Consider the following 24,251-nt stretch of genomic DNA (forward strand, 5'->3'; position numbering starts at 1 on the left):
TGGGAACTCTTCCTCTCACGGGCCACCTGCCCTCCCCACAGCCTCGGCGTCACGTCCTGCCCGGTGAAGGGAGAAGGGTGACCAGTGCCCAGCCTGGGTGCGTCAGAGACGGGGCTCGTGACTCGGCGTGAGAGAGGACACCCCTTCCTGAGCGAGGCCCCGGGAACACAGAGACTCGAGCCGCCCACCCTGCGGGCAATCAGCATCTGAGCCTGGATCAGCCCGTTACCCTGTCGTCCATGAGGACGCTGGTTAGGGGGCCGGTCAAGCGGGGTCAGCTGTTTGCAAGACGCTGGAGGTGAAGTAGCCGCAGTGGCTACTTCTCGGCCCCGATGTCAGGCTGGGTGCCCCGGGCAGGCAGGACTCCACAGAGAGGGCCACCGGGAGGGCCGTGAGCCTTTCTGGCCACCCTCTGGCACTGCCCTTTGCCCCCTGCCCCCTGCAGTGAACCTTCTAGCACCCATTAGCCGGCCTGGGTCTCCTGCTCTGCGGCCAGCCCACCCAGCAGCTCCAGTCTGCCCTTCCCTGTCCCTGTGGGCACTGTATTTGGCACTTTTTGTGCCCACGCCTGCAGGGGGGCCGGGCTGATGGGGGGCGTGGAGGGCAGTGTGGGAACATAGCTCACAGCGCAGGAGGTACGGAGCTATGTGGGGCAGCCGTGCCCGGGCACAGGGATCCAGGTGCAGGGAGCACGGCGCGGGTTGTGGGCGCGATGCTCATGGATTGTCTCGGCGCCTGAGGGACAAACTTCTCTTACTCCTGGAACTCTCTTGTTCTCCCACCTCTGGGCACATTTCCCTTGACCTTGGCTTTTTTTCTTTTTGAGCCACACCCATCAATGCACAGGGGTTACTCCTGGCTCATGCACTCAGGAATTACTCCTGGCAGTGCTCAGGGGACCATAAGGGATGCTGGGAATCGAACCCGGGTTGGCCGCATGTAAGGCAAACACACCTTACCCACTGTGCTATCGCTCCAGCCCCTACCTTGACTTTTTAACTTCTGTCACTGTCACTGTCATCCTGTTACTCATAGATTTGCTCGAGTGGGTACCAGTAATGTCTCCATTATGAGACTTGTTGTTACTGCTTTTGGCATATCGAATACGCCACAGGTAGCTTGCCATGCTCTTCCATGCAGGTGGGATATTTTCGGTAGCTTGCCGAGCTCTCTGAAAGGGATGAAGGAATTGAACCCGGGTCGGCCATGTGCCAGGCAAACGCCCTACCCGCTGTGCTATTGCTCCAGGGGGAACTTTCTCTACCCAGGGTCACTGGGATACTGATAATACCAATGGGGGGCCCTCCCATGAAGGCAGATGGACCGTGGAGGATCAACAAGAAGCGCATTCTCTTTACTGATTATCACTAGGCGACTCAGGCTCCTTCCTCCATCTCTCCATTTTTTCCTTAGCTCTAAATCTGCACCTTCATTTTGCTTTATTGATATCAGAAGCCACATTCATGTAGATCATTTTATGTCTGTAATTAAATTAATTCCTCCTATTTAAAAACAATGGCTTTGGGGCCACACCTGGGGATGCTCAGAGATCACTCCTAGTGGGCTCAGGGAACCCTTTAAGAGCCGGGGATCTCACCCGGGTCAACTGTGTGCAAAGCAAGGCCCTTGCCCACTGTATATATCTCTGGTCCCCAGAACTTAGCTTTTGTTTTGGGGGAGGGGCCCAAAGGCAGTGCTCAGGGCTCACTCCTGGCTCTGTGCTCAGGATCACCTATGAAGGGTTTCGGGGGCCATATGGGCCACTGGGGATGGAACTCGAGTTGGTTGCATTCAAGGCAAGTGCCCTGCCCACAGTACTATTGCTCCGGCCTCAGAGTTTAGCTTTTGGAACAAGGCAGGAAATTAGAAAGGCGCTGTCTGATTTCCAAAATGAGTGGGCAGGGAAGGAGAATGCCCGTGAGGACCTCTTGGTGTGGGCAGCAGGGTGTCCCATCTATGTAAGTGCTTGAGTGGGGAGCACCCCCACCATTCGTGGGTCTCTCCTGAACGGGATGTCTCCGCTCTCCAGTGTGTGAGCGAAGGTTTGAGTCTCCTTGGCAGTGCTCTAAAGAAAGGGCATTTAGAGGTAAGCGCAGAGGCCAACAGGATAGAGGGAGGTTTCAGCTACCCAAGCAGTATGTGTGGCATTGCAAGCCACGTTGATCTACTCTGTGAAATGAGTTTCTCAGGGGTCAGAAAGATGGTACAATGGGTAGGGTGCCTGCCTTGCATGTGATCTAACTAGTTTCAATCTCTGGAATCACTTAAGATCCCCTGAGCCTGGCCAGGAGTAAGCCCTGAGCACTGCCGGGTGTGGCCCAATAACTGAAAAAAGAGAAAAAAGTTTCTCGAGACCTTTTCTAAGCAGTGCACAGGAGGTCCTCAAACAATATTGTCTAGTTATTGATGGAAAAGGAGAAATGCCAGCTGCCCGACACCAGTAACATTATCTGAAGACTTGCTTTTCATATATGTTGTCTTGTTTAAGGCAGAATCCAAAAACCTATTTACAGTGTTAAGTGGGACTTACTGTACAATGACTAGAAAGCAGCAAAACTCTCTCTCTCTTTCTCTCTCTTTCTTTACAGGTTTGTGACTTATTTTTTAAAAAGATTTATTTTATGTTTATTTATTTTTTCTTTTAAAATACTGACTTCTGGGGCTGGAGTGATAGCACAGCAGGTAGGGTATATACCTTGCATGCAGTTGACCCGGGTTTGATTCCTAGAATCCCATATGGTCCCCTGAGCACCGCCAGGAGTAATTCCTGAGTGCATGAGCCAGGAGTGACCCTGTGCATCGCAGGGTGTGACCCAAAACAAACAAATAAGCAAACTGACTTCTCAGGGCCAGAGAGATGTGGGTAGGGTGCTTGGCTGACCCAGGTTCAATCCCCGGCAAGAGTGAATCCTTAGTACGGACCAGAAGTAAGATTTGAGCATTGCTGGGTGTGACCCCAAAATGAACAAAAACAAACAAAAATAACAACAACAACAACAACAACAACAACAACAAAAACCCACAGGCAGACTGACTACTCATTAGTTTACACCATTAGAGAATTCAGCTTCACCCCTTGCTATGTGCCTTACCAGCCTCAGAGTTCCAGGTCAGTCCACTGGGACCCCTTTAGTAGAAAACTTTATTTCTTAAGCAACTTCAGATTGTCCAAGTGGCCGAGATCTGTGCTGTCTCTGTCAGATCAGAACAGCCCAAGCAATAAACTTTCCCACAGCTAGTTTTGTGTGGAAGGTCACTTCTTAATGCCGTGGACAGCCATCTGCAGGCAGAGAGGGGGCCAGTGCCTGCAGTCTAACCGAGAAAAAAAAAACCCACCTCCAAGCCTCTGTCCCCCTGAGAACACATGGAATGTCCTGCAAAAACAAACTTTAAGACACTCACTGCAGGAAACATGGGGTCCGAGACACGAGACCCCTCCTCATTGCCAGACCAAATGTGTCCACACGCCACTCTCTGCCTTGGGTCCCCCAGCAGGAAGGAATGGGTGTCATGCAATGATGCGTCAGGAGTATGGATCACTCATTTTCAATTTGTCTTTAATAACCAAAGTCCACAAGTTTAAAGTGTCCATAGTCACGCGTTGCTTGGCCGATCACTGTGGCCCTCTGCGTTTCTGTGAATTCACTTGAGGGGGAAGGCAGCCTGCACCTCGGTGCCGGTGGAGCCCCCTTTTGGCACCAGAACTCAATAATTTATTAAGCGTCCATCCTTAATAAGTGTGCACAAATACCATGCAAACATCTGGCCATGCTCACGAACAAAAAGTGTATTAGGGTCCAGGACTTATGCGTCTTGTAAACAAACAAATAAAAAAACGTTAGGAGGTTGGTATTTTCTGTACAAAGTATGTAAGGCTTTCTTTTTTTCTTTTCGTTTTTTAATAATCTGTAATATGCATCATCCTTCTGGCATTTTCAGAGAGTGAAAACTGTATAAAAATAAATATTCTATGTACACACACACACTCAGGCCAATCCTAGGTTAGAGGCATCACTGCAAAACAAACACAAAACAACAGAGTTAGTGTATGTGATGCTGGTGTGTGTGTGTGTGGGGTGGCCCGAAGGAGCTTATCCCACCTGACTCGGATGGGAACTAAGGAGGGGAACCTACAGGCACCTACGCTCTTGAAGGCAGGGAACCCCTGCCCCCACATTAGGTGTCCCCAGGCTGGGGGACTGGCAGGTCAGGAACTCCCATTCTCAGCCACCAGGGGGCACTTTCTCTCCACGCTGCCTGCCGCGGTGCCTCTGCTGAATCCTGGGTTTTGCCGGGCTTTTGCAGAAGGGACCATTATCGGGAGACTCTCCTTGCTTCTCCGAGAACACTGAAGCGCTGGACAGTGATGGGGCTGCCCCCCCCCTTCGCCAGGTCCAAACACTGTCCCCCTAAGCATCAGCAGTGACCCTAAAGGCTGTTCCCCAGACCTTCCCTGGTTAATCCAGGTCCAGGGGTCTCTGCAGGAGGAGACATGGATGGAGGGACAGGCTCACCCAACCTGCACGTCCTACTTTTCCTTCCTCTGGCTCTGGGGGTGTTTGTGGGCGCTGGATTTACGGAGAGTGTTTGGTGATGCCTGTTTCTCCACTGCCCCGGGGAGAACCCAGAGTCTCACCCGCCTAAGGTGAGACTCTGGCCCAGCCCAGCCTAAGGGTTAGCGTTTTGGTGGGTTTGCTGCTGCTGCCCCAATTCTGTGAACGAATGAGATTGTGGGCAATCTACAGAGGGGCCTTTATTCACATAAAGGGGCCAAAATAAGGGGCCTTATTTTGTTGTTTATGGGCCACCCCCGGCCATGCTCGGGGTTACTACTGGCTCTGCACTCAGGACTCACTCCTGGCAAGCTCAGGGGACCATGTGGGATGCCAGGGACCGATCCCGGGTCTGCCGCGTGCAAGGCAAGTGCCTTAATCACGGCGCTATCACTCCAGCCCCTATTCACCTCAATTTAAGCCCAGTCCTGCCATCATCGGGACAGGGGGGATCTGTTATAAGCACAGGGTGGGCTCTCAAGCCCTTGTGGGAGGATGTACTAGCTCCCTGGGGCATGGTGCCCGGGTGAGAGCTGCCACCTTTCCCAGGGGCCAGCCTGGGCTTCAGGGTTAGCAAGCAGCAGGGACCCTTAGGCTCAGCGAGGTTGCCCTGTGCTGGGGAGCCCGGCTGGGCAGGCTGACCTCAGCGCTGCCACAACAGGTGTCATGAAGGAACCTCCCCGCTATGAGGCCCTGTGGGAGCAGGGCACCCCGACTGCTGGGTTTAGGGAACAGCAGAGCACCGGCTCCACCCCGGGAAGGTCCCAAAGCCACGTGAGAGCGCAGGCCTCGTGCAGTTGGACGAACGTCATCAGACGTGGGCTTAGAGGAACCCTGAAGCACAGCTCATGGGGACGGACTGCAAGTGGTCCACGGCGAGTGTGAATCCCTGGGTTTAACCCCGGCCTGGCACAACAGGACTAAAACCTGTGGGGCAAGGGTCTGTCTCCACGGACCACGCGGCGTCTCTGTGTGGCCGCATGAAACCACACGGGTGGGGCGGGCGCTGGCACCTCCCTCCACAGAGGGGAGAGCGTGCCCAAGGAGGGCAGGCCGGCGCCGGGCTTACCTTGTTCCAGCAGCCCTGGACGGGTAAGCCGTCTTCGCCCTGTGGGAGCAAGGGAGGTGGCGGGATCAGAATCTCCGTGAAGGCCTCCCAGGCAGGCGCATGCAGGTGGGCATGACTCACAGGCCGCCCTCTCCCCAGCCCACCTTGTCCATCTCTCCTTCTTTTCTTTTGGGGGTTTTGGGCCACACGCGGCAGTGCACAGGGCTGAATCCTGGCTCCGCGCTCAGGGATCACTCCTGATGGGGCTCAGAGGACCAGATGCCGTGCCGGGGATTGAACCCGGGTCAGCCTCGAGCAAGGTCGGTGCCGACCTGCCCTGCTGCCGCTCGAGTCCCTGTTGTCTATTTCTCTGTCTCCCAATGGTCTCCCTGCTGAATGCTTACAGGTGCTTACAGGTGCCTCAGTTTTCTCCTCTGTCAAACCCAGGTCATGAGGGGGCTCCCCGCTGAGCTCCCCACTTCTCTTCTCTCTCCCTCTGCATTGAGGAGGAAATCTCCCCAGTACCCAGCCATTCGAGGGGGGCAGGACACTCGCAGGGGATGGTGGTTCCCGGGCACGGTGACGGGACCTGGTGCCTGCAGCAAGACAACAGGACTTCGGTCCCAGCTGCGGGGTCCACCGGGTTCGGGGACAGATGGACAAATAGGGCGGGGGTCAGCAGTGTGCCCCAGCTCCTCTGTGTGGGAGACACTCCCAGAGCCTTGACACATGCTGAGTTTTCTCAGCCCCTGGTGCCCTCAGCTAGGAATCTCTGAAAGACAGGTGGGGATGGGGTCACCAGTCTGGCTCATCTTCTTTTTGTCTTTGGTCACACCCAGCAATGCTCAGGGCTTGCTCCTGGTTTTGTGCTCAGAAATTACTTCTGGCGGTGCTTGGGGACCATGTGGGATGTCGGGCATTGAACCCATATTGGCCACGCCCAGGACAAATGTCCGCCCACTGTGCTATGGCTCTGGGCAGCCTCGGTGTTCGTAGAGGCAGACACTAGAATTCCAGGCTCCCCCAGGGAAAGAGAGGTGGGAAGACTGTTCCCAGGGGTGGAGCCAGGGCTGAGCCCTGAGGTATCTCTCCTGGCCTAGCCCCAAAGTTTGACTAAACTAAAGCTTCACTACAACTCAGAGCAATAGTGCCCAGCGTCCTGCAGCCACGCTCTGGCAGGATGGCAGGAGGCGGGGCAACACTGTGAGACAGGAGCAAAGCGGCCCCCCGCAGGGAAGCCCACAGACCAGGGCATGCTGGGGCGGTGCTGGAGAGAATGCCCGTGGCGTGAGGGTCGGCTCAGATGAGCCTGTTCTTCCCTGGGAGGGAGGCCGTGCACCAGGGCGACCCCCGGCCCCTTTGGGACTCCTCCCCAACTCCAGAAGCGAGAGGCGTGTCTGGGGATCACAGCGGCATGCCCACTGGTACGGGAAGGGTGGCAGGGAAGTGGGGGGGGGGAGCGGTGGGCACAGTGGAAGGAGCAGGCAGGGCTGCGCTTGAGAGCCGAGGTGCTGAGACTGGGGCCTGGGGCCGGGCTGATGGTTAATTGGGGGCTAGGAAGTTCCAGGGTGTATGCAGGCAGCATGCTGGGGTGCAGGCCAGGCCAGGAGGGGTGCAGGGCTGGAGTACAGGGTGAGAGTGGGGGGGCAGCTGTATGCTCCTCAGCCGGCTCGGTCTGGGCATGCCCTAGACCTCAAAGAATGGGGGCCCTCTGGCCCCCTCCTGCCTGCTCATGGCCTTATAAGTTTCCTTCTATCTCTCCTGTTCTAAGGTCACGAGTGGGCACGACCTGGGGGACACGAGGGGCAGGACATTCTATTAGGGCATGAATGTGGGTCCATGAGCTCCGAACTCCTGGGGAGATTTTTTTCTTTTCTTTTTCTTTTTGGGTCACACCCGGAGATGCTCAGGGGTTACTCCTGGCTCTGCACTTAGGAATTACTCCTGGCGGTGCTCAGGGGACCATATGGGATGCTGGTACTCGAACCCGGGTCGGCCGCATGCAAGGCAAACGCCCTACTCGCTTTGCTCTCACTCTAGCCCCACTCCTGGGGAAATTGAAGGGTCCTCACCAGCTCCCCTGCCGTGGCGGGGCGTCCTCTCTGTGGGGAGGACAGTGGGTGGAGAGGCCAGAGGCTGTGCCGTGGCCACCTGGGCTCGTGTATGCAGGGACACTCAGGGCCATGTCCCCTGTGCCTGTCCCCTCCACTCCCTGTGGCCTCTCCCCAAGCCCTCCCTCTCACCCTCCCCAGACTCCTTGAGACCTCCCGGGGGTGAACCAGCTCCAGCCCGGCCCTGAATGGGGGGGGGGGGTTGTGATGGATTTTGGGAATGAGGCCAAAGGGTGAAGTTTTTGGGGTCTCAGTTGCAGACCTGAGCCTGTCCCTAAGTTTGGGCTGTGTCACCCGCCACTACCCCAGGCCCGGCCTGGAAGGAAGATGGGAAGCCCCTGTTTCAGGTCATCCTGGAGCCCCTCGTTACCCCACCTAAAGTCCTCTGCCAAATCGAGCTGGGTGCTGAGGGCGGAGTGGGGAGGCTGACCCTGGCACCTCGCTGAAGCGTGTCAAGTGCCCAGTGTTCGTGCCACCAGCTGCCATGGGTGGGACAGGGGGAGTCGCAGTTCTAAGAACCTATCCAGGGGCTTCCCTGGTGCCCCCCGCACCTGGTTTGTCCATTTCCAGAGGAGCAGTCGAGGGGCCAGCACTGGATGTGGGGTGGGGTGCAGGCTTTGGGCTTTGGTGGGGAGCCAAAGGACTTCCTGGCACCCACAGCATGCAAGAGGGGTGTGGCAGGGGTCCCTGAGAAGGGCCAGAGCGGGCACTCTGGAGTGAAGCAGGGTGGGGGCAGAGGCGGTGGCTGGAGTAGGAGCAGGGAGGGGCCCCAGGCACAAACCACACATGGGAAGCCGAGTCAGTCGGCCGTGCAGGCGGGGCGGGGGGAGGTGCCATACCAATGGGCACGGGGCATCCAGTCCGTCCAGCCCAGGTAGCCCTGGCTCCCCTTTCTCGCCTTTAAAACCTCGGTGTCCCTGTTCACAAAACCAACCGTGATGATTACTGAGGCCAAGGCTGGCCACTCGGGCGGGGGAGTGGAGAGGCGCAGCCCCACCCGGCCATGATGCAGGACTCCGAGGGCGCTCGGGGGTGGGGGCAATGCCCGCTGCTTCCCGTGCTCCCAGCTCCAGGTTCTCCAGGGCTGGGGAGGACGCACGGAGTCCCTCTTGGAGGAGGTGTCATGAACCCCGAGTGTCACACCCTCCAGGCCTGGCCCCTGGGCCCTCTGCCCCGGGAAGGCTCCCCGACGCCCAGGGGTGCAGCCCCGTAGGTTCGTCCTGGAGGCGGGCAGCAGGCGGAAGTGGCCAACCGACAGGCGGCCTTTCCGCGCTGCTGTGAAGCCGGGCACCCTCAGGACGCGCTGACCCCCGGGGTCCTGCATCTTGACCGAGTGAGGAGGATTCAGCGGCTTGAGCAGCCGTCCACAGGGCGAACACGAAACCAAGAAGGCAGAGTGAGGTGAGCAGGCTGGCGGGGTGAGTGCCCTGACGCCGGCCCCGAACCCCTTCCCGCCCCGCTCCCTCCTTGACAGGCTGCCCAGAGGAAGGGGCAGAAGTGCCCGAGACTGTGCTCTTGGTAGTGCCCACTCGAGGGCCTGGGGGGCAGCATTGACCCCTGGGTCTCACCCGCCTCTGTTTGCCTTCTTGGTTTCGGACACGCCATCCCCCTCCCCCCAGGAAATAAACCCCAAACGAAGCAAGTGATAAATGCCAACATACCAACGGGCAGGGGGCATCTAATCCGGGTGCGCCTTGGTCTCCCTTATCCCCTTTAGCCCCTCGAGATCCTTTCTTTCCCCGCTCCCCCTGTAAATAATGATTTAGTCCAAGAAAACACAACAACATCAACACTTGGGGATGAGTCCCACATTCGAGTTAGAGGCAGAAAGAAATGGAATAAACAGTGGTTGTGGTTAATTCTATCCCATAGGACAGGGTTAGGGGTCAGTACTGACCCGCTCCCGGCCAGGACCCTGACAAGGTGGCCGGGGCAGGGGGTAAGAGCAAGGAGGCTGGGAGAGAGAGAAAGAGAGAGAGAGAGAGAGAGAGAGAGAGAGAGAGAGAGAGGGATGGGGTGAGAAAGACAGAAGGAGAGAGGGAGGGAGAGAGAAAGGCTAGGACAGAGCAGAGAGAGAGAGAGAGAGAGAGAGAGCACTTGGCAGGGAGGCAGGGGCGGCTGGCTTGCTGACGCCACGTCCTGAAACATCTGTCTGGGGGAAGGGGGGGCCCTTCCTTCTCTTGGAGCGCACTCATTCAAGAAGTGGCTGCTAGTGACTTTTGTCCCAGCCACCCCTCGCCCCTTGCTATTCCAGGAGTCAAGTCTAGTTTTGAGTTCGAGGGACTGCGCGTACATGAGTGTGGGGACGACACGTGCCCCTATACTGTGTGTGTGCCAGTGACACAGGCCCAGGCACTTGTGTGCATGTGCCTATGTGTGTCTGCACATGTGTGGTCCCGGGTGGTCGCTGGTTCTCGGCAAGGCAGCCCTGGCTCCTCCTGTGGGGGTCGGCTCCATCCTGGTCCCTCGCCTCCCTCTACTCCGGGGCTGTGGGGGCGTCTGGGGAACGGGCTGGGGTTGGCTTTTCCAGGGTGGCCCTTCATGGAAACTGTTCTCTAGGGTCCATAGCGTGGGGACTCTTGGTGTCACCCAGGGCCCGGGCCTGGAATGCTGGCAGGAGAACCTTGCAGGAGCTCCCAGGAGGTTCTGCCTGTTCCTTGGCCTGGCCTGCCTGTGCGTGTCAGAGGACACGGGACAGGGCCTGGCAGTGCTGTGGCCACACACGAGCATGGTGCCACGAATCGGCCCCAAGTAGGGGATGAGCATGGCGGCCAGCAGCCTGCTTGGAGGAGGCCCAGGATAGCTGCCACTGCCACCCCCCTGCACCCCACCCCCAGGACCCTCTTGGGTCAGGCAGTGCAAGAGGCAGCACGTACTCCTAGGTTCAAAGGGGGCTCTGGGTCCCTCTGGGTTAGTGGTTCGGGGCTGGTGGTGGCCACGGCCCTCACCTTCAGAGGGACAACTGACCTGGGGGGGGGGGGCAGTTCTGAGGGTGCAGGACATGGCTTCACATGGGAGGTCCATGGAGACATCGCAGTAGTAGCCTGAGCCATAGCCACTCTGCCTCCAAGCCCAAAAAGCCACAGGGAGGAGGGGGGGGCGCCAAGAGGCGGGGGACAGGAGAGGCTGAGAGGCAGAGCTCTCTCCCGGAGGCCCAGGGCGTGGAGGGGGGACAAGAGGAAGTAGATCTGGGCTGGGGAGCAGGTGGGCAGGGCCGAGGGAGGTGGCATCATGATGGTGGGGCGGTCACATTTGGGGGCGGGGTGCTGACGGAGTCGAGGAAGGAGGAGACAGGCCTAGGCCTGGAGAGACAGTAAGAGGGAGAGGGGGAGAGGAGGCGAAGGGGCCTTGGGAGCCGTGTGGATAGATGCACGCATGCATGCATGCACCCCCCACCCCATCCCACCGGGAACAGTGCTGTCACATGCATGCCCATGCACGATCTCCGTCCCCCCGCCTCCAGCCCCGCATGCTTGACCGACAGTTGGCTGGCACACACACACAGCTGCACGGCAGCATTCATTTTCCTGAGGCCCAAAGGACTAAATCCTCCCTACCCTGGGGCTCTGGAAGAAATCCTTCATTCTAGAAACTTCTAGGCGCAGTGCACAAAAATGCGGAGAGGGAAAGGAGGTGGCCTTGGTGACGAGGCCGGATACTTCTTTCCCCTCCTACGTGTGTGCCCTTAGCAGAATCCTGCCACCACCTTGGATCTGGACCAACACAAAGGGGGGCTTCCTCCCCGCCATGACAGGGGAGAGGGAGGTCACCCTACCCCTAGTGGGATCTAGAAAAGCACTTCTGTGCTAGGTGGGTCTGGGGTCCGGGGAACAGAGCACAGGAGAGTGCAGGCCTCTGACAGGTCCCCTTGGGCCCGACATGGGAAGGAGTCCCCCACCCCATATGTGGTGAGGTAGGGGGCAGGGGGCAGGCTTTGTATACCTCTGGCCTCACCTCCACCCCTGGCCCTGTCACTCGACCAAAATCCCTCTCTTCTGGGGTTCCAGCCACCCCGCTCTGGGAGAACAAGTTCTCGGGGGTGTCGAGACGGGGGCACATTCTCCCCTGATGTTCTGATGTCCCGAGAGAGTAAGACAAGTGGCTGCTTCTTGTTGGGGATAGGGCTGGGTCACCCCAGCAGTGCTCAGGGCTGACTCCTGGGTTTGTGCTCTGAGATCACTCCTGGTGGGGCTTGGCGCCCGCACATGGTATAAGAGTTGGCTATAGAGTTGGCTGCATGCAAGGCACGCACCTTCGCCCCTGTACTGTTGCTCTGGCCCACGCACGAGCTGTTTCTTAACTCAGAAACCTACTCCTTGCAGAAAGTCAGTGCAACGAGCATTATGATGCTCCCCAAATAAGGGTCCCACAGCAGACTGTTTCCTGCACTGGCATCGTCTCGCTAACTTCTGCCAGCCAGGAGAGCCATGTAAAAACTTACACAGAGGAAGTGGAGAAGAAATATTTTCCCACCTACCCCGGGCCCCACGGGCTTGTGAGTGCTCTCTGTACCTTCAGCAGGAGAAGCTCTGCCCCCACATCTCCTCCACCCGGGCCAAGGGTGGTGCCTGCCCTGCGTGTGCCTCGGGAGCAGTGCAGTGTCGGGAACACGGCCTGTGCCCGCCTCAGTGCCGCAAGCCAACTGAGAGGGTCTTAGGGAACAGGGCTCCGTGCTAGGGACCGAACACAGCGCAGAGAATCAGAAACACACAGGGAGGGAGGTTAGGAGGCTGCCAGAGGTGGAATGATCACATCTGCGAGTGGCTCAGAATGCCACAGAAGGGACGGTGGGCTTTCCTGCCCACCCTGGCAGGCAGAGTTCCTGGGAGCAGGTCTTCTCTCACTACAGCGTACTCCCACGGGCAGTCTGCAGGGCAGCCCGTTTCTAGACTGTGCAGGATGAATGGGATAGCTCGGAGCAGGGCCAAGGAGAATTCAGGGACACAGAAAAGCTCAATAAATACATCTTCCATGGACTAGGAAGGTGTTACTCTATACAAGCACGCTTATTTCTTCTCTCTTCCTTCCTTCCTTCCTTCCTTCCTTCCTTCCTTCCTTCCTTCCTTCCTTCCTTCCTTCCTTCCTTCCTTCCTTCCTTCCTTCCTTCCTTCCTTTCTCTCTCTCTCTCTCTCTCTCTCTCTCTTTCTTTCTCTCCTGTTTCATTTCTGGGCCACACCTGGCAATGCTCAGGCTCTGTGCTCGGGGATCACTCCTGGTGGTGCTTGGGGGACCATACGGAGTTCTGGGGATCAAACTCGGGTCAGTTGAGTGCAAGGCAAATGCCTTAACCTGCAGTGCTGTCTCTCTGACCCACAAGCACACATTTCTATGCATGAGCTTGGCCAACTGGGGTTCGAAGGTGAGCGTGAAGACCTGGGTTCTAAAAACTCTACCTTCGCTCTGACAAGTCAGAACCTTTCATTATCGATTTGGGTCTTGATTCTCCATTTTCCCACCACACTTCCTTTCCTATGCTAAGCCTTTAGACCCTCGTGCCTCAGAAGATGTTCTTGGAATGCATTGCCCTCTGAGGACTCATTCCAGAAAGAAACCCAAACATCACCCCTTGGTCAGCTATAGTTCAGTGATTCCCGCGTGGCTCACTGCCGTGGTCTGTTTCACATAGCATCGCGTGGGTACAGCCCTTTGAGAATGGTGTCCTTGTACAGATGCAGAAATCAAGGCAGAACAAGAGACCTGAGCAGACATAATTTATTTCCAAGTCCTGCCTCCTCTCGAGAGAAATCATGGCAGGAGACTCTTTTTAAAGAGCTTCTCACTGCTGTCTACTTATCCTGGCCACTGGCATTCATTCTCTGTCACCGGGAGCTTGAGATGCCCGGTGAGGCTAAGTTTCCGGGGGTCAGGACCAGGGGGTGATGGGTTGAAAAGCATCCCTTAAGGGGTTGGGGGTGAGCTGACCAGGGATGCAGTGTCTGGCTGCCAAGGCTAATTCACTGGCCATGGTGGGATTTGGAGCCTCCTGACCATTCAGAAAAAGTCGTGCTTCAATTTCAGGATTAGGCCCCAGGCTCCTGCCGGCCATGGATTAAGTTCCAAGACTACAAGGACTTTTAATTGAGGATGATTTAGCAGGAAAAACTGCAGGCACCAGTGAGGTCAGGGATCTCTAATTGATCATTCCACCACATCGGGAAGACATTAGTGATGAGAGAGCTGAGGCACATGGCTCAGACTCACCCGGTTTCCTTTGTCCCCAGGTGGTCCGTGTAAACCCTGCAATAAATCAGAGGGACAAAAACAAGTTCAGGATAAGACCTGGGGATGGGGGGGGCGGGGCGGTGCTTCCTCCAGGGCCCCAAGGCTCTGTCTGAGGTCTGATTCTTCCAAGATAGCCTTGGCTGGGAAGGAGCAAAGGCGAAAACTGCTCAGGGAACTCGACCTAGAAGCAAAGGAGAGTCCTGGGCCAGGCTGACGGGGCCAGTTCAGGTTTTCCCGCTGGTGCAGGACCAGCCCCTCCCAGCTCCCTCCTGGGAGAAGGATTCTGAGGTGCTCCCCCCTGCCCCCCTGCTCTCCTCCCAGGCCCTGGGAGCAGCCTCACACACTCCCTCCCAGAGGAAGTCACTCTGGGGATTGTCCCCAGTGCCACCAGTGCAGGCAGAGACCAGGGGGGGTCACTTAGCCAGAGCCAAGCTGTCCGGGCACGGGAGGATCACCAAGCTGTTGTCGGGAAACCACAATCGTGGTTCTCTCAGGGGGGACCAAAGAAATGGTTTTGGTTTGGGTTCACGGCAAACCCGGCGGTGCTCAGGGTTTACTGCCTGCTCTGGGATCATTCCGGCAGGGGGTCAGAGCACCTTGCAATGTCAGGGGTGGAACCGGCGTTGGCTGCAAGCAAGGCCAGCGTCTAAACCTCTGTATTGTCTCTCCAGCTCACAGCAGATTGAATAAAACCTTTCGAATTGTCTTGGAGCCCAACCCTGACGGTGTTCAGGGATCCACTTGGTGCTGGGGGCTGAAGCCCACGCCTCCCACCCGTGGGGCATGCGCTTTTACTGCTGAGTCCCACCCCAGGCTCTGTTGGTCTTGAATGAGGGGGCAGTGGGATGCTGGTGGCCACACCGGAATCCTGGATGTGAGGTGGCCCCTGCCGGAGGGTCAGACCTCTGGCACATTCGGACGTGAGACATTCACTGCTCTGGACGGTCCCCGGGCTGAGGACCTAGACTCCCTCCCACCCAGGGGCCGTGTGTATTGACTTTGCCTTGTGCACTGCCAGCAGTGGGTCGGAGTCTGTAGGCCCCTTGGCTTTTGGGGATTCCCATGGGGCCCCGAGTTCCTGCCGCAGGGTCTGGGGGTGGGGGAGTGGACCGAGTGGAGGGAGAGACCCGGGTACCCAGGAAACTCACAGGAAGCCCGGCTGCTCCCATTGGTCCTGTCATCCCAGGGTCACCTTTGCTGCCCTGTGGGAGAAGGAAGTCATGAGCCTCCCCTGAGTGGTGACAGACTGGCCACCGCACTGTGTCCTCCCGGGTCCCTGAAGGGGGCCTGGCTGGGCTGAGATATGCAGGGGCTCTGGCGGCCCAGGACTGCCACTGACAGGAGCAGGGAGACCCCAGGGAGAGGGGCAGGGAAGGGAGGGGCCGGGTTCTGGGCAGCCGCAGAGTGACCACCCCTCCCCCGGAGCCTGGACGTCTCAGGGAAGCCTCTGCCCCTGGCCCTTGCTGTCCTCCCCACCCGCTACTGTGTCTCCCGGAGCTGAGGGATGGAGCATCTCGGGGGGGACTCTGCCAGGCCCACTTGCTGGCCCCAAGGAGGAGCGGGGGGCACCAGGGCAGCTGGGAGGAGCCGGCACCCGGCACCCTCATGGGGGCTCATCCTCGCTGCTGTGAACAAAACCCCCGATGACTTGGCACTGTCCCCCTGCCTTTCCTGACACCTGCACTTGGCTCTCTGCGCCCACCCCAAAGCATACAAAGTTCAGGGGCGCCCGAGCATGCGGTCCCACGGGATTTGCCAGACTCAGCTGGTGTTGGTACTGGGGCCCAGAGCGGAGTGGGGGACACTCTTGGGGTCTCTGTCCCTCCCTACTGTCCCGGGGCCCACATCTGCCTGGCTCCCATTCAGGATGTCGGGAGGATCCCGGGACTGATGGAAGATAGGGGTGCTGGTGGCGTTAGGAGGAATGGATGGGAAGGCCGAGGCTAACGGGGGGATTCTGCACGGGGGTCAGCCCATGCTGGACCGGCTCTTCCCTCTGGGGGTCGCTGGGCACTCACCCTCTCTCCCTTTGGTCCCACTGGGCCTGGAACTCCAGTTGGTCCCGGAGTACCCTGGGTGGGGGTGAAGGAGAGCAGAGGTGATGGTGCTGGCCCGGGGGGCCCTGGGAGCCCCGCCTGGTAGAGCCAAGCCCAGAGGCGCAGTTTTCAGGGTTGGCCAGGCTCGCTGAGGGCCGTCATCCAACTGGCCCTTAGGTCGGAGAGGAGCTGTTTGGGCTCGGGGGCCAGATTCGAGGAAGGAAACCCTCTGACTTCCCAGCCAAGCTTGCCAAGGCTGAAAACAGGAGGAGTTGATACCATCCCGGGGCGGGGGGTGTCCGGGGGCTGCACCCCGGGCGCTCTCAGCTCCACATGCAGCGAGGGGGGGGGGTCTTCATGCCACAGACCGAGGCGGGCACAGCACACAGGCAGGCATGGAGGGTCATTCAGCTGCGGTCCCCACCCCCGGCCCTCCCCATCCCGGCTGCACTGAGAGGGGCTTAGCAGGTCTGGGGCTGCCTGACTCTGGCCTGGAGGGGGTCGGGGCCCCATGGGGTCTGTGTGGCTGACACGGGTGCATGAAAGAACCCCAATCCCTCTCTTCATTCCTGAGCCTCCATCGCTCTGCAAACCACGTTGGGCGGGTGCCAGGGGGCAGTGGCCCGTGCCGGGGGTAGGGAGTGGCTGTGAGAGGTGGGCGAGGGCCCGTACCATACACTATGCAAAGAGAGAGCGAGAGCACGTGGTCAGCAGGAGGAGGGGAGCAGGAGGCGAGCAGGGACACCCCACGTGAGCGATGTGGGAACTGCAGGGGGGATGTGGGTCAGAGCGGATGTCCCAGGGCCCCCGGGGGCTTCAAGGCCTGTCTGCAGGACCTGGGTCCTCTGCCTCTGCATCAGCAGGTGAACACACGCCCTCCATTCGCCCCCTGACACGGGGGTGGCCATGCACGCAGGTGGGCACTCGCGGGCGGGACAGGGGCCTGGGGGGCTCATTCCTCCCCTCTCCCCCTTTAAATTCCTGACAATGTTTGTTTGAGCAGAGTTAGTGCCTGGGCACGGAACACGACGGGACAGGAGGCCTGGGGGAGCATGACTTGGGCGGAGGTGCAGGGGCGGCAGGGATGCGGGGGCTGGAGGAGAAAAGCCACAGCAGAGACGGCAAACGGGAGTGTGTGAGCCAAGTGTGAAACCCAAACGGAGGCTTTTCCGAGTCTAGTGTTAAAGCCTCTGCAAAGAGTGAAAGCTTGACCCCTTCCTTCCCTAGCTGGAAGCCCGGGTTGTCTTTTCCCTGCCCAACTGCTATGAAGGTCAGTGATCTGAGCATTGTGGGGAGGCAACTGGCCCTGGGTCTGCTGGGTGCTCTGGGTGTAGCGGGGAGAGGCCGTTTCTGAGATGTGGTCCTGGTTTGTCCCAAGTCGGGCCGAGGTGCTTCCTAGGGAGACCCGGAGAAGGCCTGCTCTCCAGACTCAGAGCAGCCGGCGGATCTTGTTTCTACTGCAGCAAGGCCCCGGCCGGTTTGCCATGGGGTGACCGGAAGTAAGAGGCATGGTCGTTACAGGCCCACGGACGCCCCTGAGGACCAGTTCTGCCCTGCCCTCCGGTGCGGCCTCCCTCCCTCCCTCCCTCCCACTGCAGACTGGAGCTCCCCCGGGAGGAGGCAGCCCTGGCAGGCAGCAGAGACAGCTCACAGCATGGAGACACGCGGCGGGGAGCACACAGACACAGGGGGGTTGGCAGGAGGAGCAGGGTGCCCCCCCTCCCCAGGCCTGGGTTCTCAGACTCAGCTCAGCCTCCCACCCCACGTCTCCCGACCTGGAGGTTCAGAGGGAGGACCTGGCTGGGTCCTGCAGCAGGTGACCTGCAGCCACCTGGGTACAGCGGGAGAGGGTGGTGGGAGAAAGCAGGCACGACTCCTCGGGAAAACAAGGCCACAGGGACAGACGAGAAGGACCACAGGCTGGGGGCGGGGGCGGGCGGGGGTGGGTGGGGGAGGGGTCAGGGGTCATGAGTGACACTCACCGGTGGCCCAGGCCTGCCGTCCAAACCTGAAGCTCCCTGGACGAAGGGAACAGTTGGGCCGAAAGAAGGGGAAGGGGGAAATGGGAGGGAGAGAAAGGGAGCGGGGAGGGGAGAGGTGAGTAAAGCGGTGGCTCCGGACAGACACACACACGCTGGTGCTCGACACGGGGGGGGGTGGGGGGACAGATGACGCGTCCACATGGAGACCAACAGAAGCATGGAGATGCTGCCTGCAGTGGGGAGGGCTGCCCTGCTCCTCCCTGCCCTGCGCCCGTCCCCACAGAGCACTGGGAGGAGGTGGGGGACCGGGCGGGGGCTTGCCTAGCCTTTCTGGTAAATCCCCTGGGACCCCGGGAAGCTCCGTGAGGGCCGAGCTGATGGGGCCGACAGATCCCCGACTCAACTGCCCGCAGAGCCAAGCCCGGGCTCTGGCCCCAGACGGGGGCTCTCGTAAAGGCCCGGGGACAGCTGGCAGGGACAGAGGTGGATGGCTGGTGTCCCCTGGAGCAGACTGGCTGGGGCCGAGGTGGCCAGCCGGTGTCCCCCGGAGGTTGCTAGTACAACCGAGTTGCGAGGCTGACCTGGCTGTCCAACCCCTGATCGAATAATTTCACAAATCATTTCCTTCATGTTAGAAAGTGGGGTGACCCCGTAGAGCAGGCAGGTGGCCAAAGGAGAAGATTCGAACACGGGGCCCTCATTCCCCACAGGCAACGGTTCGTTGACCTGAAGAGGCTGTCCAGGGTCTGCTCCTGCCCCTCCCTGAGGCTGTCTGGGGGCATGCACAGGCTGAGGACGTCTTGTTTGTTTGTTTCCTTCGGCTGGAAAATGTACTTCCCTGCACACCCATTTTCTGGCGCCCTGTTGCCTAGGACCAGATGTTCGAACACGAGCGATCGGGCTCTTTGCTTTTTCTGGGGCATCGTGGTGGGCTGTGCCACCTGTTTGCGTGCCAGCCCCTGCTTGGGCTCTCCAGGGTTCCCTACCAGCTGGGGGAACATGTGACTGAGCCAGGGGGTGGGGGGGGGTGAGGGGTCCTGAGTCATTCCAGACACACTAAGGCATGAGGAAGCGTCAGCAAAAAGCATTCACTCTGGCGACTGCCAAGGGCCCAGCTCAGCTCGCCTGCATCGATGCCCACGAGAGGGACCTGGCCTTTGCTCCCATCATTGGATTCCTGTGGCGACATGAACCCCATCCGCCAAGTGGGGGGGGACTGAGTGCCCCAAAATGCCCCTGGCTCCTCACTGCTCTGGGGGCAGGACCAGCTTTGCATGTACCTGGGATGGACAGGAGGCCCCAGTGTGGCCTCTGGTCCTGCCCTGCCACTGACTTCTATGTGACCTCCAGTGACCCACTGCCCCCTCAAGGCCCATCAAGGAAAGTGACAGGAAGCCTGGTGAGACCCCTGCCAGATCTCTCGAAACCAAAAGTGTGTCGAGCCCACCGGGGCCTGGGGGATAACGGAGCACAGCGGCCCTGGACTCCAGGAAGGCAGCGAGGAGGCCAGCAGCCTCTGGGCCTTGGGGCGCTGTCCAGCCCCCATCTGGCAATGCAGAGGCCCTCTCAGTGGTCCCCCATCCCTGCTAGGGGGAGTCTGGCCCGGGCAGGCTGAGAGCAGAGATCTGGGGAGCAGAGCAGCGGCTGACCCAGGGTCCCTCCGGGGCGGGGGTGGGGGCAGGCCCTGTCCCCGTGGGCTCAGACCCGAGGGTCCGGCCTGCAGCTCTCGTGGGTGCCCCCGACGAGGGCTCCCAGTGGGGCCTGGCCTGGCCAGCACCCCCGGCTCCAGGCACTCAGACAGGGCCAAAGTCTGCGGCCCGGCTCCTCGGGTAAGAGCACGCAGCTGTGGGACGCTCTGGTGTCCGGCGGTCTCCCCGAGGGCCTGCCCAGCGCCTGGCCCGCTCAGGGCCCCCGGATACTCACGGGGAGGCCCAGCGCCCCTCGGTCTCCTTTTTCTCCCTGGATGCCTTGCTCTCCCTTCGCTCCTTCCAGTCCCACTTCCCCCTAAAGGAGAGAGAGATGGGGGGTGGGGGGGTCACAGAAGGCACGTGCTGGAAAGCCCACCCGTATGTTCTGGGGTCCTGGCGAGGAGGGGCAGCAGGGAGGAGGGACTGCCACAGAGGACCCCCAGGCCTGAATTCTTAGCTCTGTTGGGAGTGTCCCAGGTCGCCCCATAGTTTGCTGCCCCCGGCCCCAGCCCCAGTCACACAGCCAAACCTCACGAAGGGGAGGGGGCTGGGAGGGATGCAGAGCCACAGGGGAGGGGCGAAACCCCAGGGCAAGGCCAGTTCAGCATTGGCAGAAGTGATCACTCGCAGGACAATGGGGGCCGGGCAGTTGCTACAAAGGCACCTTTCAGCAGCTCCCAGGCCCCCAACATCACTGGGAGAAGAAAGGGCTCTGGTCAGCAGCCCTCTATCGTGTGCCCTCACCCGTACTCAGGGGCGAGGGCGGGAGGGCCAGGCTACGTGGGACAAGGCTCCGTCCTCGGGGAGTGCCGAGTCCCAAGGCTCCCTGGTGCTGCTGGGACGTACAGGGCTCTCCCTGCTGTCCTCACACACGCCACTGGCACACTTAGGGGAGGGACCACCCCCTTCTGAAGCCCACCCTCTCTTCCCGCTGCACCCAGCCCCCTGCGCCGTCTTACCTTTGGTCCAGGAACGCCCTGGAGGCCCTGTGTGGGGAACCAAGACAGGAGGCTTAGGAGGAGGTCTGGGGTGCAGCCCACATCCTTGTCTATAGCTGGGGCTCTGGGAGAAGGCTTCGGGGTGGGGGTCTGAGTCACCCTCTCCACAGCCCCCACAGGGCCCCCACCGGCATCTCAGAGGAAACAGCAGAGAGAAATGAATAGATGCAAGGCGCGAGGATGCTCCCCCAAGTCTTGCACTCCTGGGTCCTGCTGCCACCTCGGCCAAAGGCCGGTGATGCCCACAGAACCCCGGGCACCTGCAAGGACCAGTGTCTGCTGGTGCAGAGCCGGAGGACCTCGGGGTGAAAGGCAAAGGGGCTCCTGCAAACCCCTCCTCTTGTCACCTGTAACCCGGGAAGCCAGACCCCCCCGCCACACACACACCCCCCACCACACTGGCTGGTTTAAATGGGTCCTGAGAGGGGCCTGATGAACTTCCGGAGGAAGATCCCTGGAAGTGGTGTGGGGGCTACGAGACCCCACGCTGGGAGGAGGAGGTGGCAGTGAACGGAGCTGTGTGAAGCCCCTGATCGCCAGGGAGTGGGACGGGAGGGACCCAGTAGCAGTGGGCAAAGAGGCTTACGGGGGACAAGAGGAGGGCGTCACACTCACCGGAGGTCCGGGAGGCCCTTCTGGCCCAGGTGGCCCAGGAAGCTGGAATAAGAGGGAGACGGTGAGTGGACAGGGCTGTGGGCATGGCCGTGCCTTTGGTTGGGACCATGAGTCAGAGGCCAGAGTGGTGCCCTGGAGTCACCCAGAGGGAGTTCGCACAGGACAGAGACGCGCCAGCCTGCACAGGGTTGGGGGCACCAGACAGCCCTGCTGGGACCGTCCTCGAGCGTCTGGAAGACCACGGAGTGTCCGCCCTAGATCCTGCTCACTCCCGGCCACGCGGCCTAGAGCTGAGTGAGAGCTCTGGCCTCCAGGGCCCCCGGGACCCTGCTGGGCCCACCCACCACCACTCCCCGCGGTACTGAGCCAGAACCACTCTGCCGAGCTGGGGCCTGCCTGGCCCCCTCCGGGCATCTCCATTGCAGACCTTTGTTCCCGAAGAGCAGAGCTTGGTTACCCGGAGCAAGGGGGGGCTGCTGAGGAGCATCCCCGAGCACCCCCAGGTTTGGAAGAGACTGATGGAGTGTTTCTCGGAGGGCAGGCGGGCGCGGGAGGGTGAGGCAGGCCGTGGGGGGAGGCCAACCTCACGGCCTCTCTCCTGAGCCTGCCACTCCAGAGGCTGGAAGGGGGCCTGCCCCCTGTTTCCTGCCCTGGTCACCCCACTTCAGAGCTGCCACTTGCTGTGAGCCACTCATCTGCCCAACGCCGAGTTGCCTGCCACGTGGCCGGGACAGGGACCCCAGGCCAGACAGGCAGCCCCTCCCCCTGGGGAAATTCAGCCTGCAGAACCTCAACTCCCCTTAGAAAGCACTTCCAGTGTCTTATTATAAAGACCTCACACACCTCCACTGCGATGCCGGTTCTACAAACCTAGGCACGAGTCAGCATTCAAATAATTGCACACGCTCCCTGTGCTCCAGGCCTGTTTGACTCTATGATGGTTTTAAAAATTTTAAAAATTAAATTTAAAAGTAGGAAAAACTAAAGTCATAGTTCCCATTTCAATAGTTTATAAATTAAAGAGAATCGAGGGCCCAGAGCAATTAGTACAGCGGGTAAGACGCTTGCCCTGCACGCAGCCAGCCCATGTTCCATCCCCAGTGTCCCAGATGGTCCCCCAGCTCCGCTAGGAGTAATTCCTGAGCACCGTGCCAGGGGGAGGAAGCCCTGAGCAACACTGGGTGTGCCTCCAAAACAAAACACAAACAAACAAACAAAGTTGAAAGAAGGAAGATGAATAAAAACTCACACTTATCTATCTGGCAGAAAAGGACAGCTAATATTTGGCTTTCTTTCTGCTTAAACACATAAAATGTGTTTGAATGGATGTTTATACTTAGGGTGACATTATATCTATAATTTCGTTCTCTGCTCTTTTTCACTTAACACGACACTCATTTTCCCATATTTTTCGGGGGGAATGTGCCCCACCAGGCTCCTTTTAATGTTGATGTGGATTCATTAAGTGGAATAAATGAGTTGTAGGCCAGCCAGGCCTGAGCCGTGCTTGGCATCAGGACAGCCTGAGCCTGGAGACCATTATTACCATTAGTATTATGACCATAAGCTATTTGATCATTTCCTTCTCGTTAGAAATGCAGGCTGTTTCTGATTCATCTTTAAATACTTCTGGAAGAATTTTTTTTTTGCACACTAGGCTTTACTTGCATTTAAGAGCGTTTCTTTAGGAGACGGCATCTCTCAATGAGGAACATGCATGTTCTATAATCAGGCCTGTTTTGCTAAATACTGACAGGGCTGGTGACTTGAAGTGGCGACAGGGCCCTAGGGGACCTCTCCAGGGACAACAGCTTGGTGGTCTCTGTCTCGGCTTTGAGATGGCGCCTGGGTGGCCCAGCACCCATAAAACACGACTTCCGGTACATATGCTTGTGTTCTTTCTTTTAAGTTTTATAGAATTATGGTGTTTGGGCCACACCCAGTAGTGCTCAGAGTTTACTCCTGGCTCTGTGCTCAGGGGTCACTTCTGGCAGGGCTCTGGGTCATATGAGGTGCAGGATGGTACCTGTGTTGGCTGAGTACTGCCCACTGCACTGTCACCTTTCTCTTCCTTCCTTCCTTCCTTCCTTCCTTCCTTCCTTCCTTCCTTCCTTCCTTCCTTCCTTCCTTCCTTCCTTCCTTCCTTCCTTCCTTCCTTCCTTCCCCTTTCTTCGCTTTCTTTCTTTCTTCCTTTTTCTTTCTTTCTTCCTCTCCCTCCTCCCCTCCCAGTTAAGAACCCCTTGTCCCCTCCACTGCTTGCAGGGGTTCTGAGGCCCCCTACATACTAGTGTCTTCTGTAGCCTTCCTGCCTTTCTTCTTTGAACCTATAAATAGTTATCATTTCCTCCCGTCTCCAGAGAACCTGCTCCCACCCTCACCACCTGGCCTGTCCCCCACCTTGCCCTGCCCCAGAAGGCCCACCTAGAAGCTTCTAGGCAAACGTGTACAAAGCCTTCCAGATGCTGCCTAAATGTGCCACCTTGGGGGTGCATCCCCCAGCCCCGAGCTGCTGGGGGCTGCATTTTCCTCTCTATAAACTCCAGTACCTGGAGTACTATTGGGGGCCCAATCAACAGGGGAGCCGGGAGACCCCCCATGTGGGCACAGGGAGCATTCGGCTTCCCGCCCACTGAGGGCAGGCGTCCGTTTCCTGCTAGAACACGACGGTGTTGTCTTTGCTGGAGACGCATGTCTGTGTGCTGGGGTCACTCAGAGAGTCCACATACCTCTGCTCCTGAGTCCCCCTTCTCCCCGGGCTCTCCTTTCTCTCCCTGTGGGCACAAAACACCAGGGGTGGGTGCCCGCACTCAGGCCTGGGCACGTCTCCTCACTTCCGTGGCCAGGCTGGCCTCAGTCACCCAGAAATGTGTAGAGGCTGTTGCGGTCAGCGCAGAGGACAGAGCACCAAGGCTCCAGGTCTGGGGTTCCGGCACACAGGGCAGCTCCTGTGTGTGGAGCTGGCAGCACGGTCCTCTGTCCCCCAGGGACCCCATAACCA

The 24,251-nt window shown here is 59.0% G+C and overlaps 1 protein-coding gene across 1 annotated transcript in view; it reads right to left on the reverse strand.

Annotated features, from left to right (window-relative positions):
* Positions 1–3,583: 3,583 nt before the first annotated feature.
* LOC129404331 (collagen alpha-1(XIII) chain-like) overlaps positions 3,584–24,251 on the reverse strand; it is a 63,751-nt gene continuing 43,083 nt past the window's right edge. Inside the window, exons 19-29 of the mRNA XM_055136683.1 lie at positions 23,980–24,024; positions 21,254–21,295; positions 20,600–20,626; positions 19,876–19,956; positions 17,953–17,988; positions 15,953–16,006; positions 15,083–15,136; positions 13,914–13,949; positions 8,552–8,629; positions 5,623–5,661; positions 3,584–4,014 (exon numbers count right to left, since the gene is read on the reverse strand). Of these exons, the coding sequence (XP_054992658.1) occupies positions 4,012–4,014; positions 5,623–5,661; positions 8,552–8,629; positions 13,914–13,949; positions 15,083–15,136; positions 15,953–16,006; positions 17,953–17,988; positions 19,876–19,956; positions 20,600–20,626; positions 21,254–21,295; positions 23,980–24,024 (495 nt within the window). The 3' untranslated portion in view covers positions 3,584–4,011. The remainder of the gene's footprint in view (positions 4,015–5,622; positions 5,662–8,551; positions 8,630–13,913; positions 13,950–15,082; positions 15,137–15,952; positions 16,007–17,952; positions 17,989–19,875; positions 19,957–20,599; positions 20,627–21,253; positions 21,296–23,979; positions 24,025–24,251) is intronic.

Source organism: Sorex araneus, chromosome 4 (genome assembly GCF_027595985.1).
Source record: "Sorex araneus isolate mSorAra2 chromosome 4, mSorAra2.pri, whole genome shotgun sequence".
Classification (NCBI taxonomy): domain Eukaryota; kingdom Metazoa; phylum Chordata; class Mammalia; order Eulipotyphla; family Soricidae; genus Sorex; species Sorex araneus.